Raw genomic sequence first — 14,873 nt, 5'->3', positions numbered from 1 at the left:
CCTGGAGTTCCAGTCTGCTGCGGGTGCTGCGGCCCTTGCATGCCAATTTGGTAAACTAAGATTATGTATTTGTCTCAAAGTAATGCAATGTAATGCTTTTTAATATTGAGTAAATGTGTACAACAACTGTTATTTATTTTCTCTTAATGAAAAGGCTGTTTCGATATGTATTAGGTACTTACATTATGCGCTCTGGTTAGACAAATTAAAAAAAACATGTCTTTGATGATATCGTCAATAAACAAAATGACACGGTTTCTCGTTTAAATAATTCATAGATTTATTAAAAAGGGTTGTGATGTGATATGGCTTTAGCTAATAGAATCGGTAGGATTAAGAAAATATATTTGTTATACTTTGTATTACAAAAGACAGAGATGAAGTTCAGATTGATTCTTACAATCACACTTCTTTTGTATAAAATAATTTATTTAACTTATGATAATATATTTTAAAATGTAAAAAGCATTTAGGTAATATTATATTTAGCTATTATACCTACACGTTAGCAATATAAATTATTTAAAAAAAATAATCTTTACTTTTGATAAAAGTAAAGTTCAACTTATTATTATTGTTATTAAACGATTTTCATGAATTTTATATAAATAATTAATTTAATTTATAATTTTAGATTATAAATTATATTGAAGTAATGTCAATATCACGAGAATCGTGTATAGACATGATTCGCATGTTTAGCTTGCATACGTAATATGTCACGTGGCTTAACGGTGACTTGTCTGGCGCATTTAGCCATCAGGGGGGGCGAAAACTTAATTTAAATGAAAATGACAGTTCGTGTCAACAAATTTTCATACGTTTCATACATACTCAGATGACTGCGGCCATTGGAGGACATAATATACGTTCATACTACTTCCTTTTAGACCATCCACTTAAAGTAACGTAGGTACTCAGCGGCGAGACGTCTTACATCATGCCTACCCCCATGATATTACTAATTATTACGTAAAGATTAGGTAAAAATAATGACTAAAATTACACTAAACATTTATTAGTATTCCAAATTTAAGCGTTTGACTGTATCCAAGAAACGTAGCGGTTAACGCGAGTGTAGACTCCAGGATAGTTAGCCCGGCCACAAACTGGTGTACGCCATGAGGCAATGCCAATGAGCACATTATTGTGAATCAAGGGAGCTCCAACATCACCTTCACAGAAGTCAGCGCCGCCCTCAGCAGTGCCAGCGCACTGCATATTTTCAGTTACAGTCATAGCAATTATGTTGTAGTTTTCTTTGCATTTATTTTGGTTGATCGTAATGAGATCGGCCTTTAGTAGTTTTTCTGAGCGAGGTCCTTCATACTGAAAAGGAAAAGATGTAGTTAGAAATACAGTTTATACAAAAATTATAGCAAACAAAACTCATGATTGACAGACGCTAGACCCGACACTATCTTTCGAACAGAACGAAATGCTTTAACAAGGTGACGTAGCGCCTTTATATCTATCTATATCGATAATTAATTAACACCTACACGAATGTCACCCCATCCGAGAAGAGTGACAGGAGAATTATCTGCCACGACATAATTTCTGCCAGCTAAAGCGACTCGACCTCCGTATTGGATGGTTTGTGCGGTCCTTAAAATGGCAACATCACCGTCAGACGTGAAGCTGTCGTAGCTCGGGTTAAAGATGAAAGCTCTCATATAGTGGACAATACCACCACTGCTGGCTAGGGATGACCCAAGTCGGGCACGCCAGTAGTTAACTGGATCAATCCTGTAATTTGAGTCAAAATTATACCTGAAGTCTGCGCGTCTTCTTGAAGCTCATAGCAATATTTAAAACAATTCAATACAAAGCACTAAAATAACATTTTCATAATTAACCATAAAGTTCATATGGAAACATTTTTAATATAAAGAAGTGTAAATGTATAAATATGTATGTATATAAAGTCAGTTGAAGAGCAGAATTCGGTGCCTGAAACTGGGTTTCTGTTGCATTTTTTGTGTTCTACATCACCATCTATTGGTGGACAGACAGGGATTGAACGCACTACGTTCGATCGAACGATTGAGTTGGGTTGAGTGGCGCGCCTCTCGCAACTTTCAATATTTATTTATTTATTTGACAATTAAAATTACAGACAGTACCTACATAATTTGCGTAGTTATCGAAATATGACTTAACTTTTTGAGATATACTTCTATATTTATGTGCCAGAAAAATCGGTAGGTACTTATTAATTGTAGGTTAAAATTGAACTTACTCAACACAGTTAATAGAAGTCAAAATGGATCTGTTATTGATAATGGCGCCGACGCAGGTTTGGGCGTAAGCCCCTAATTCGAATTCGTATCTCAGGAGTGCAGCTACATAGGGATAAGACGTAATATCCACTTCAGTTCCACCAGTGACTCTCTGTTGTGGTGCGCCTGGTTAGATAAAAATTAATTAATTTTCCTCTTCATACACCCCTAACGCGAGAATAAGTAAAACAATATGAACGAAAATACCAGAGAGAAACGCAAAAATGTATTTCGAATTCAAAATTGTAAAAGCAACACACAATTCAAAACATTATCACGTTAAAGTGACACGGTAAAAATGTATTACATTACTCCTTTCATGATTTTGCACATGGAGGCATATTTCTCTAACTTTATACCATCGAACTTGAACTCCGGACACGCGTTACTTTAAAGAGAGTTTACATCTTATACAAAATATGTAATAGAATAATTAAAAAAATAACACACCTGCGCAAACAGCCACAAATAGAGATAAGATCGCGACTTTCATGTTGAAAGATTACTATGAGACAGACTGATTAGACTCGCCATTATCCATGTTTTATAGCCTTGTTTATTGTCCATTATTTGGAATATTGATAAATAATCTTTAATCATCCTGATAATTGATATAATTTAAAAATTATTTTTATTTAACACTAAGGCCGTTTCTCCACTGCTCCGGTCCGGCAAACGTTAATTACCGATCCGATTTAGAAACTCACAAGAGTACTTACGTACTTCTCCACTACTCCGGCATCCGGTTTTTAACGATCCGCTAACTTGCTAGATCGGAACGCGGTGTTTTATCTGTCCAAGTATATCCAAGTATTCAAGAGGTTATAAATTATTATTCACATGTTTATTTATAGTTTGTTTAATTTGAAAGAATCTGGATAACCTGGACCATTAAACCAAATTATGTTGCTATTTATTATTATTTTTATACAATAGTATTAGTGAAATATTTATTAAGTAGATTATAATATTTTAAGATCGACTAAAAAAAAGTAATAAACTTGCCAGTTGCCAGGGCAATAAAATATTCAGAATTTAGAACGTTTTAAAATAAAGTATATGGGTTTTAGTTAGTATAAGTGTTGCATGATAAATAAACAAGTATCGATTATTGTCGGATCGGATATAGTGGAGAAGCGCAATCCGGCCTTCCGATATTTTTCTCATGACTCATTCCGCTATCCGTCGCCGGACCGGAGCAGTGGAGAAAGGGCCTAACAGATGCACGCGCTTTCGTCCACATGAAATACATTTTGATTTTTCACCTTTGTTGGACGATTGGTCAACTAGAGTATTTTTTCAGTCAGAATAGTTTATTGTGATGCGGCACACATGTAAAGAATACTTTTATATTATATTAAGCATTTGCCTCTTGACTTGAGATTTTTGTCCATAATTTATATTCGTTGTTTTAAATATGTACAGTAACAAATCATTCCAGTATTAAAAAATGCAATAAGAAAATAAATTATTGGCACGCATATAGTATAATTCGCTAGTGATAATATTAGTTATAGATAGTTTTATTGTGCAGTATGTTGGTTTTATTAGCTTAATTTTCTTAACAACGAACAATGTGATGTTTTTGTAAAAAAATTATCGCGTAATAACCATTCTATATTATATTTGTGATAATAAAGATTATTTAACGTTCAATAAATATAATAACTAATGATAATATATGGTTTTTCCTACTGTTACATACATAAATAGGTTTGATGCAATGTTGACCTGAAAATATTCGCCATCGCGAGGCGAGGCGATTAGTGCCATACCACACCGGGACTCCATGACGACGTGGCCAGCGATGTCGCCAACTAGTTTTTATTGGGATGTATGCCGGCTAACTCACTTGGCGACTGACTGACGACGTCGCCAAGGTAGCCAGAGTCGATCGCTCATGATGCGGCGACTGGCGACGTCGCCAATGTTTGCACATCTTTGCATGCTCCGTCACTCACTCAGTCGCCAACCAGTTGCCGAATTAGCACACTTTAGCACTTTTTTTGCTTTTTCAGTCTTTCAATTATGTTTTTTACTTAGTTATCCTAAAAGTAATCTCTTCTAAGTTTCCTGCTCTCCTAATTATTAATATTTTCCATAAAAAATATTTTAAAATTTTATTTGAAATGATTAAATAAAATAATAATAATAATTATTTTTTTGATAATTTTATTTTAGATTTTGATTTTTGTGTCGAGACAGAACTAAATACATTGGCTTTGCTTAATTTTAAGCTTTTAGCTTTAAGCTAAATTTTATTAAGCTAATAGCTTTTAAGCTTTTCTTAACGAACGTGATGTTTTTTGTAAAAAGTTATAGCGTAATAACCATTCTACATTATATTTGTGTTAATAAAGATTATTTAACGTTAAATAAATATAATAGCTAATGGTAATATATGGTTTTTCCTACTGTTACATACATAAATAGGTTTGATGCAATGTTGACAGGCAAATATTCGCCATCGCGAGGCGAGGCGATTACGTTATGATTCCGATTAGTGTGCGCTGTAATAGGGATTTTCATACAAACAATACTGAACGCGGCTCGAGGAATCGAATGTACTTCCAAGGGTGCGTATCCATTAGAGCAGCCTCAGGCCGAGCAGCCTCGACTTGAAGCAAACCACGGCTGCTCACTCCGAGGCATAGGCTCGAGGCACGTTGCGGATCAAGGTGAGGCATGTCGCCTCGCCTAGATCCGAAACTAGTGTAAAGTAAAGGTGGGAACTGACCAACGTTACGAGGTGTAATGTAACATGTAATGTAATGTCACACAGCGAGCATTCGTGCAGTCAGTACGTCGTGTTACGGGGAAAAACAACGTAACACGACGTACTGACTGCACGAATGCTCGCTGTACAACATTACATTACATGTTACATTACACCTCGTAACATTGGTCAGTTCCCACCTTAAGAACGCGATGACACCAGACGCGCGTAGAGTAGCCACTGCTTTAATAGCCATTAACATTATAAAAAAAAAAGAAAATACAACAAAAAACTATACAAAAGAGGAAGCATCGATGGTGGATAAAAGAGTTATATCGCAATAGAATTCAGCATGGATGTGACCAATTGCTATTGGACATAACGTTTGAAGATGGTGATAGCTTTAAAAATTTTACACGCATGAGCACTGGTGCAAAAACTGCAGTTTCGTTGTCCATTGCGACCTGAGGCGACACGCCCGTCTCCACCAAGTGCACGGCTCGGACTGAGGCTTCTTTGAGCGCGCCAAAAAAACCGACAAAATATGGCTCGGCTCGCGGCAACGAATTTGCCAAAAGTTGAGGCAGCCTCTCCACTTGTGCGGCCTCGGATCGAGCGGCTGCCTCAAATGGATACGCACCTCAACAGTTAGGCTGAATTTAGTGTCGCGCCGACCGCACGCGCACCGTCGGCGCTGATGGTCGAGATATATGAACTTCTGGGAAGCGTTTTTGAATGACGCGTAGCTATCAGCGCGCATAGTGGTCAGCGCCGATGGCTGCGCGGCCGTACGCGTCGCGCGTCGGCGGCGCGTAGCTGTCAGCGCTGACGATCGCTAGAGCGCCTCTGCTTTCAGTGAGCGTTGTAGTGTCGAACGGACGTCGTCAGCGTGTACAGACATGGCAAATCGCGAAGTGGATACAGGTCGAGTAAGGCGGTCAGTACGATACTAAAACGAACCACGCTGAGCGTCAGCGCTGACGAACTACGCGCTGATCTATGAGCGCTGACGGTGAGCGTGAGACTAAATTCAGCCTTAGGCTAAGTTCAGATGACCGCGCGTGGCCGCGCGGTTGGAGCATTCACATGACGGTATATGTACTCGCGGCAGTGTGGCTTCAACATTGATTGACAATGGACGTGGAGGAGGCAATTTGCTTATGGATTTTAGAAGACTGAGACGTCGCAGAAGAAGACAAAGACGATACTGGGTGCATCCAATTTTAAGTGACAAACAGGCTGGAAGAAAGTCTGTCACTTAAAATTGGATATCCCGACTAACTATTTCTGGATGTTAGTTACATCCTTATACGATTCTATTGAAAATGATTTAAAATCCCGTGAAGATCCATTTTGCATCGATCTATGCGTCTTTCCGTCTCAAGCTGCGCGGATCAACTGAACCTAATTTAAGGACCGGATTAACTCTAACCCCCCGAAGCTCTTGGTATTAATTTATATGGTGTGTTTCTGTGTGGAGGTAAATAATTATACGATAATTAAATTAAAAGATAGCAATGGGTTAGGATATTTTATTAAGACAAGACGGCACTGAGTAGACTGAACACATAGGGTCGAAGCACCTTAGTCCGCGGTACCAGAGTAGAGACGACCCGTTCATACTGCTTAACAAATCTTCGTACAGCACGTGTATATAGTGATGCAGGGGCAGCAAGGGCCGCATCCTCCACAGCATCCGCCGCAACCACCGCAAGGTCCACACCTAAGAAGAAAGAAAAGTTGAAGAAAACCAGTAGGATAATTAGTTTAAACAATATCTTGATATACTTACATTTTAACTGATTAAGATTTATACGACTGAAATTGAAGTAAAGGAAATATTTATATTTAATAATTGAACTTATTAGGTTTTTTTTATCCTTTTTTAGGTTTATTTGACTCCGGAGATTTTAATGAACTACTGAATGTACTTCTTTGGACGGCTATTTATATCATTATAGGTTTGAAAATGGAAGAACATTTTAAAATTTCAAAGAGGATTTAAAATAGAGGTTTTGTAAGACGAATTAAAAGGGTAACAACACATATTTCTCAAAACAAACAAACAAAAATATACTTTTTTAAAATAAATATTTGATGTTAGGTATTATATTTTCTATGCCTAATTAACATGATTAACTGTGTAACACAATGTAACGCTATTATAAAAATACATATTAGATAAAAGTCTTAAGCGAGATTTTTATAAAGACTATAACTTTCATTAAACTGGTATATTCTATTAGAACTGGTTAAAGAATTGAAAAAATAAATTGAAATTGAGAAAACAAAAACATCCTTTATGAGTCTTGTCGAATCGAATTATAAGGCATACCGGTTCTCTCACGATATTTACCTTTACCGTACTAGCACACTTTATTTGGCACAAAAAAATCTATTGGTGCACAGCTGGGATTTGAACGTACGACCTTTCTCAGTCCCACACTTAAACGACCACTGCACTCATTGATTCTTAAATTAAAAAGTATATATTATGTCTTATTTTTAGCACACCATAGATTAAAAATATAAAACTATAACATAGCCATCTAGATGAAAATATAAAAAAGTCTAAATTTTCAATAAGAAATTCATAGCAAAATTCCTGTGTATTTTATATTAAATTTTTGTGTCTGCAAAACTTTTTTACACAAAAAAAATGGGACGTAAAACGTGTGCGCCTTTAAAAGCTTGCAAAAGTCGCGAACTTAGAGGAGGGATTCTTTATACCGACTGCTACTGCCTACGTCGAAATGGTTTACAGTACGACTGTCGTAGAAGTGGCTGCCAATCTTCCAAACTCTGCCAGACTTTACCAGCACCCCTATGTGGACCAGCTAACACAGCTTGCATCAAGCACAGATATAATCCACATGCTGAACCGTTATACAACATTTGTAAAATGCGGAAAAATAATTATTAAAGTATCAGTATCGATCAACACCTTTATATATTTTGAGACTATACTGGCAGGTATTTTCATATTAAGAAGAATAAAATGAAATTCGAAAAAGAAACATGTACGAGTGACAGAAGATTATCGTCTTTCGACAAATGCACATGAATATTTTGTAAAAAAATTTGAAATTTTGTCTAAATTTACAAGTAAAAATTTATCTTTAAAATAAAATAAAAATAAATAAAAATCTGTAAAATATTAAAAGCTTAACTCCTTCCTTGTGTGATTCCATAAGAACCATTTCTTCAAAATGTAAGTGTGTATAGGTGCGGTTTTTATGCTGTTTTTAGTCTACTTACCTTATATTATTTATTATCTTCTTCCAGGTGTTCACCATGTGGCCCTATGATATGTTACAAGTACGAAGATTGTGGTCCTCCAGTAAGTATATTCATTATTTTTCGGGGGGTCATAACATCTACTAAATTCATTATCATTACAAAAACCATCTTTATCAAAATTACAACATATTTTGTGTGCAGCTTCAGTGCCTGCCGAGATCAGCATTCAAACGCAATGGTTTGCAAGATTGCCAGTATTTCCAGCAAGGGTCCATACGCTATTTATGCAGAGATGGTCCTGGTTGCCCGAAGCCTTGTCCTCCGCCCTGTCCGCCGTGTGTTCGCCGCCCACCACCCGGAAAAACCTACGTGACACGATTTAGTGACTTTGACTTAGTTTCACAATGGTAATAAAATGAAAAAACGCTACTCCCCGGCTTCTGAGAGCATCGGTAATTTTATTTCATTACATCACGGCGGACGTTTGGAGGCTTTCGGTGACCGTAAAAATTATAAGCATTGTTTTGTCCTCAGAAAGGCCGATCAAGTGATGCAACACCTCAGGAGGAGAGTAGCGATGAAAAAAAGAATGAAAAGGAAAACCAGCTCAAACGAACAAAAAGCCGCGAACTTCGCGGTGGGATAATGTATTATAGCTGTCATTGTATTAAACGTAACGGGCTACAACATGATTGTCGACGAACTGGTTGTGGCGGAGAGCCATCATGTCTAGTTCTTCCTGATCCTTTATGTGCCCCTAGTCAGTTAGCTCGCGCACGAGGCCTGGCAGACCCCGCGCCCTTGGCAGCACATTACCGAGCGCAAGGTGGAGGAGCTGGCCCTTCAAATGACTCTAGTGGAGCTGCCGGTGGTGGAAAACGATTCATTGTTTGTGAATTGAAAGGCATAGTTCCGGACTCACAAGCAGATAAAACGACCAAGTGCTGTAAGTGCCCACCTTTAGCGCATAGCTCGAATGTTCAAAAAACCATTGGTAGCAAAGATTGTCCTTGTAATTCTTCTAGCCAGGGTCCCAATATGTCGTCAATGTTTGTGTTTGACGAAAAAACCTTAGAAAATATAATAAATCAATTTAATAATAAAGAGGTCGCGTCAGGCGAAGAAAAGGTTGTTATAGGACCCGGGGGACGACCTCGTAAACCTAAAGTCGAAGCGCCAAAAGAAATTTGTACTCGTCCGGGCTGTGTGCATTGGAAACCACCACCGCCATGTGTTTGGGATGCTCCTTGTAAGGCAGACTGTTTTGAGGCGCCCCCGGGAATTCAACCAGGACGCAATCCTCTCACTGGCGGTGGTGGCGCCAATGCCGGACCCTACAAATCGGACGAGAAAATAAAAATCCTTACGCTCATTCAATAAATGTTACCAGGTTGTTCTTCAAAAGGAAACGCGATGCAAAGTGCCAATCCGGAGACTGCGGCAGGCCTGCCGGTCTTAGTAATGAAGTTGTGTTAAAATTTATGTAACGTGAAGAGTAAAACGAAATAAAGTATAAAACTTATAAATATCGTTTATATTTAATGAGGTTATTCGTCAATATGCCAACAATACTGAATTTCCGCTGTACAATTTTGTATGAAAAAGCTAACATTCATAATTGCCACGAGAAAACTTAACAAAATATTTACTAGTAATAAATAATACGGTCATTCTATAGAAAGTTATGGTTCATGGAAACATACACAATATTGTTTGATAGCATTGTACGTATAGAGTGTTTCTTTTTAAATTAAATTCAATCACTTCTAAATAGTTCTAGAATATACTATAAGGGCTCTGTTTTTATTCGAAGTTTAAATTAAGAGATATTCTCGTTTAAATTTCGTATTGATTTACTCCTCGTTCGCTAGAAAAATTGATTGAAATAAATACCTACAAGTACTTAAGTTTTACTTATTACTACTATAAAATCTAGATTACGCCATTAACGCTTGTAATTCAATAATTTATGCGACAGGCGTACGAATGTCTGATCTAGATAATATACTTTTAGATTTCCTTGATATTTATTATATATATATAACTAGTGGACCCGACATACGTTGTCCTGCAGGTATTTCAAGCGATTAGGATATTAAACAGTCTGAAAGTACCGACTGAAGCGCAATCTGCCGGGTTGGTTTGTAAATCTAAACCATCCAGGGTGCCACCCAAACGCATACAAAAAACTTCATTCAAATCGGTCCAGCCGTTTAAGAGGAGTTCAGTAATATACAGAACAGTAACGCAGAATTATACAATGATATACTCGTTTTTGGCTTAATTTGTCGTGGTTCAAAATATATAAATATATAAAAATCAAGGGCCATTAGACTAACACTATTCAATATTTGTTTAAGAAGTACGTATTAACTTTATCAATAAACCATTTCTACACGGTTTTACTGAATGTATCTCTCATCTCGTCGTTGGTACAGTTTACTTAAAAGGTAATAAATTGCAATTTCATATTTTTTGCATTCCCAGAATCAAAACATTGTGACGTGGCCCGGCTTACTTTTTTCCGTGATCCGTGAAGTTTCTTTGTGTTTTTCATAATTTTGTTTCCTTTCCTCCCGTAGACGGACTATTGTTCTATACTCTATCTACGTTTCCTCCACATTGACATTTTGACGTTATAATGACAGAAGGAAGCAACCGTAGTTTAAAGGTTTAAAAATAATAAAATTTTAACAAAAATGAACAAAATTCCAAAGTAAATATATACTTTAGTAGCAATGTCAAAAATATTAATACCCAAGGTGTTTCCTCAAAAATTTTGGTTAAGAAAAATTGTTTGTCAATATATTCCTTTTGCAAAATACAGTGATAGCTGTGGTGGTGATAGCAAAGAGCCTCCGAAAGACCAAAGCTCCAGTCCAGGTGCATCGTCTCGTTCAATCTATGATGTACGTCTCCATTTATCAGCCTTATAATCAATAATCTATAAAGAGAACAAGAACATTATACGTACGTAAATACTGACTAAGATTAAAACTTGGAGGAGAATGGTTAGATTCCAGCCTGATCTCTTTTAGGTTGGATGAAAACGATCACGTACCGGTAAAAACAGTTTTAGGGTTGACCGACATCACTTAGGGATATAAAATTCTACCTAGTAATATAGACAAAATGTTAAAGTTACACTGCTAAAAGAATTTAAGATATATAGATATTGCCCTCCATCATTACAATGTAACAACTTAAGCAGATAAACAAGGTCAATAAAATCTATAATTTTTTTAGCGATGTTCGACATGCATATTCGTACTCAGAAACCGTCAATCTATAGTTTAAAATTAAATACCTACTTCCTCTTCGCCTACCCCTAAATAGGCACTAATGAGAAAAATCAAGGCAAACTGTGAAATGATCTTTGTACTTTAATCGAATCTTGGCTTGTTCCTTTAGTAGTTACCCAATAAAAAGCCAAATAATACAAATTGAAATCAATTTACATAATTAAAACTGTGTACTAGGCACTCACCATACATAATCTTCTTTTAAGACGCGAAAATATGGACATAAATTGCCTTGCGACTCCGTAAGACCCACCTTTGAGCCATTATCTGGAGTACCAACTGGAGTATTTAGATGCACAGATGGAGAGGTTTGTACTATTAGCAACTGTACAAACCATGATAATATATTGTATTTTGAAATATTATAATTAACTGTGTTATAGCAAAGGTCCCAATGAAATGTGATTTTTGTTTTGTATTGGAAGTAAATTGTAAAACTTTAGACAAGACATATTACATTTATAATGACAATAATATTATGATATATTTAAGTAGTAAACTATACAGCAGGACGATAATATATACGTCATATTTATCCCGTCTTCAACAAAAGACTGTTGTTATTAGATCTTCAGTCTCTCAACTACGATTATACTGAGACTCCTAACTGAATACTGCTGATATAACCATCTCCTACAGACATTAAAAGGAGAATAGGATCCATTTATACGGAGTTTCCTTAAATTACTCGTGTTTTATCAATGATTTTTTTGTCTTATCATGGTTTTTAAAGTTGACAAATAATAATTAATCAATTATACTTATTAAATTATACACTATTATTAAAAAGAGGAAACTTGAAGGGAAGTGTTTGAAATACTAAAAGCCGTTCATAATTTCAGTGTCTTGGAAGAGGAGCTTGCAAGGGTTCATACTACCAAAACCCAGAATATTTCTCTTTCCATCACATGACATTTTATGATTTTCATTTAATCCTAAGGCCTTGTCGTCAGGCTAGTCCAATATCAGGAAGAAAAAAATAAATACGAAAAGCTGTATTTTATTTATTTTGAGAAATTTTAAGCAAGAAAATAATCTACTACTTACTATCTACGTGTCGTTAATGTAATGGCGTTGAATACATAAGTCTCTAAAAATCATCTGATGTAGTGATTCATGTCATAGTCGTATCGTAAAATTTATCATTTCATGAAATGGCCATATCAATAATAGTTAACAATTATGACAAAAATCCAAACTTCATTTTATTATATATAGTCCGGCACCAACATCAAAAACTCCTCAGTGTTCCTTAATAAAAGATTTCGTGACTTTATAGATAAACTAATATATAATAAATTATTTTCGTGAAATCCTAGGATTTCATACATATTAATTAAGCGACTCGGTCAGGGGTTTATAACGTTGACTACTAATGATAATATGTATTATCATAAAACTTTTTATGAAATTGCCAAGCATTTCTTAAAGTGATCAGCTCTGCAATCAGGCTACTATATTTATATCAAATATAGGTATTGTAATACACAAAAAAGCCAATAAATATATCGATAAACAGTGGGATAATTTATTATTGATAAATGTTTCTAATATAAGGCAAACAGAAATGACTACAAAAGATTCTAGTCTCAAGATTGTCTCATTGTACTCTTGCAATATGAAAGCTGCAGTCTAAGCATTATTTGTGGCTGCAGTAGCAAGTATGATTCTTTCAATTACTTTATAAAAAATATAAACTTCCCTTGCCTACTACTGCTTACCGTGATTATATATTTTTTACGGAAGTTGAGCTAGTTTTTACCTGGAATAGTAAATATTAATTTTATAATTTAAATTCAAAATAAATAATAAATTGTTTCAATGCGGTAAACATAATTTTTCGTTAACGTTTCGCTTGTAAGAAAAAAAAATGTATTTAATGAACCAGGAACACCACAGCTGATAGTCACTGGTGGTATTGAAGTGGATATAACATCTTATTCCTATATAGCGGCAATCCGCATTTCTCGACCTTAGGCACTGGGGACTTTGGGCCGGTCAGTCAGTGGATAGAGTGGTTGAGGATCATCCTTTTCCTTTCCTTTTCCCAACCCAAGAGTGCCCCTGCCCAAGAGATATTATGGATGAATGTGAAGTCTCCAATACGCATTGGGCTACCGTGGGGATTACAGACCATTCCCGCTCGCATAAGAGAGGATGCCTATGGCCATTAGTGAGAGATATACAACGTGTAACTTAGTACGCTGAAAATTCCGAAGTTTATTAAAATAAAACTGAGTATAACGTGACGATTTTTACTAATAGGGCCCCATCAGAAGAATTTGCCACGGGCCCCTGATGGTATAGTTACGCCACTATCTGAAAGGATCAGTATAATTCTGAAAATGAGCAAACGTAACGCCTTTGGAACAAAAACCAGCAAAACATGCAGACGTTATGTTTCGTGTATTTTATCGCATAGGGTCTACGAACATACAACGTCTTAAAACACGAATTCTGAAGTAGAAGATATTTCTTAATTTACGTAAAAAACGAGGACTATAAGAAATTTTTTCTTACTATTATTTCGGCGATATACATTTATTTATAGTTTTTCACATACACCAAACTATAACTATTAGTTCGGATTTTTTGATCGGCGGCAGAAATCATACAACAAAAACCTTTCATTTTTTAGGCATATATATTTATCACACGATCAAAAACTGGGATTACATCTCTTCTGCATCTTTCTTGACTTTTTACTATTGGCAAGTGATCATTCGTGCCTGAATGAATTTTATGAGATAATTTTTTTTTTCTCAAACAAATCGCGCCATCTATGTTTAGCATTAGCTAACTTGAGACATGAGCATCGTCTGTTTCCAGTTATTGTAAAAACCTAAGACCAATACAAGATTGGAATTTAAATTCGGACATTTATTAACTGCATTATTGAGAGTAACTTACAGAGTAAGGGTACTCTCCTTTAATGTTTATACATATTATGTGTAACATGGGCAATGAGCTCACATAGAGATAGGCCACGTCCAGAAATTTACCGATATCGTCAATTATGATGATAAAAAGTAGTAATGTACGACATGACGAGATACGCAACATACGATACACGGAATCTTCACTAATGTTTAAATTTTCAGTAGGCATCGAATCTCCACGTATATAATCTTATAAAACCCAAACGATAATGATATTACATGACACATTTTAATTTTTTTTGGCTCTTGTCTCAGTCGGTATATACTCTCGGTACATCCTGTTAACTTCAGAGTGAAAACACTGCACTTATGCAGAACACGCAGACCTACACGAGATGTCATCTGTCGTACATAATAAGCAGCTTTCTAAGTGATATTTACTTCAGAGGTAGCC

The 14,873-nt window shown here is 35.9% G+C and overlaps 2 protein-coding genes and 1 long non-coding RNA gene across 4 annotated transcripts; 1 reads left to right on the top strand and 2 right to left on the bottom strand.

The window, feature by feature from the left end:
* Positions 1–997: 997 nt before the first annotated feature.
* Positions 998–2,859, bottom strand: LOC125054999 (trypsin CFT-1-like). The gene is made up of 4 exons (XM_047657182.1): positions 2,733–2,859; positions 2,243–2,408; positions 1,503–1,749; positions 998–1,329 (listed from the first exon to the last, which is right to left on the bottom strand). The coding sequence occupies exons 1-4, from the start codon at positions 2,773–2,775 to the stop codon at positions 1,033–1,035; spliced, it is 753 nt and encodes a 250-aa protein (XP_047513138.1). The 5' UTR covers positions 2,776–2,859; the 3' UTR covers positions 998–1,032.
* A 3,657-nt stretch (positions 2,860–6,516) lies between these two features.
* LOC125052896 lies at positions 6,517–7,041 on the bottom strand. Its single transcript, XR_007117510.1, has 2 exons — positions 6,791–7,041; positions 6,517–6,721 (listed from the first exon to the last, which is right to left on the bottom strand). It is a non-coding gene; the product is annotated as an uncharacterized LOC125052896 (long non-coding RNA).
* Positions 7,042–7,929: 888 nt separating this feature from the next.
* LOC125055006 lies at positions 7,930–9,760 on the top strand. 2 transcript variants are annotated; one of them, XR_007117810.1, is made up of 4 exons: positions 7,930–8,209; positions 8,284–8,338; positions 8,440–8,690; positions 8,773–8,816. XR_007117810.1 is itself a non-coding variant. In XM_047657194.1 (4 exons), coding segments are annotated over exons 1-4 (555 nt in total). In that variant the 5' UTR covers positions 7,930–8,207; the 3' UTR covers positions 9,715–9,760. The 2 variants fall into 2 exon arrangements, 1 of the variants encoding a protein (XP_047513150.1); XM_047657194.1 differs by lacking the exon at positions 8,440–8,690 and adding an exon at positions 9,629–9,760 and having other exon boundaries at positions 8,773–9,184.
* Positions 9,761–14,873: the final 5,113 nt, after the last annotated feature.

Source organism: Pieris napi, chromosome 1 (genome assembly GCF_905475465.1).
Source record: "Pieris napi chromosome 1, ilPieNapi1.2, whole genome shotgun sequence".
NCBI lineage: Eukaryota > Metazoa > Arthropoda > Insecta > Lepidoptera > Pieridae > Pieris > Pieris napi.
The sequence above is the reverse complement of the archived record's forward strand: the minus strand, read 5'-3'. Positions and strand labels throughout refer to the sequence as shown.

What these genes read in the sequence shown, in the direction of transcription:
- LOC125054999 (XM_047657182.1), bottom strand. Translation starts at nt 2,775, where the DNA reads ATGAAAGTCGCGATCTTATCTCTATTTGTGGCTGTTTGCGCAG. An exon ending in ATTTGTGGCTGTTTGCGCAG is followed by an intron (nt 2,409 to 2,732) that starts GTGTGTTATTTT and finishes TTATCTAACCAG; the next exon opens with GCGCACCACAACAGAGAGTC. An exon ending in TCGGATGGGGTGACATTCGT is followed by an intron (nt 1,330 to 1,502) that starts GTAGGTGTTAAT and finishes TTTCCTTTTCAG; the next exon opens with TATGAAGGACCTCGCTCAGA.
- LOC125055006 (XM_047657194.1), top strand. An exon ending in ACGAAGATTGTGGTCCTCCA is followed by an intron (nt 8,339 to 8,772) that starts GTAAGTATATTC and finishes TTTTGTCCTCAG; the next exon opens with AAAGGCCGATCAAGTGATGC. An exon ending in AGATAAAACGACCAAGTGCT is followed by an intron (nt 9,185 to 9,628) that starts GTAAGTGCCCAC and finishes AAATGTTACCAG; the next exon opens with GTTGTTCTTCAAAAGGAAAC.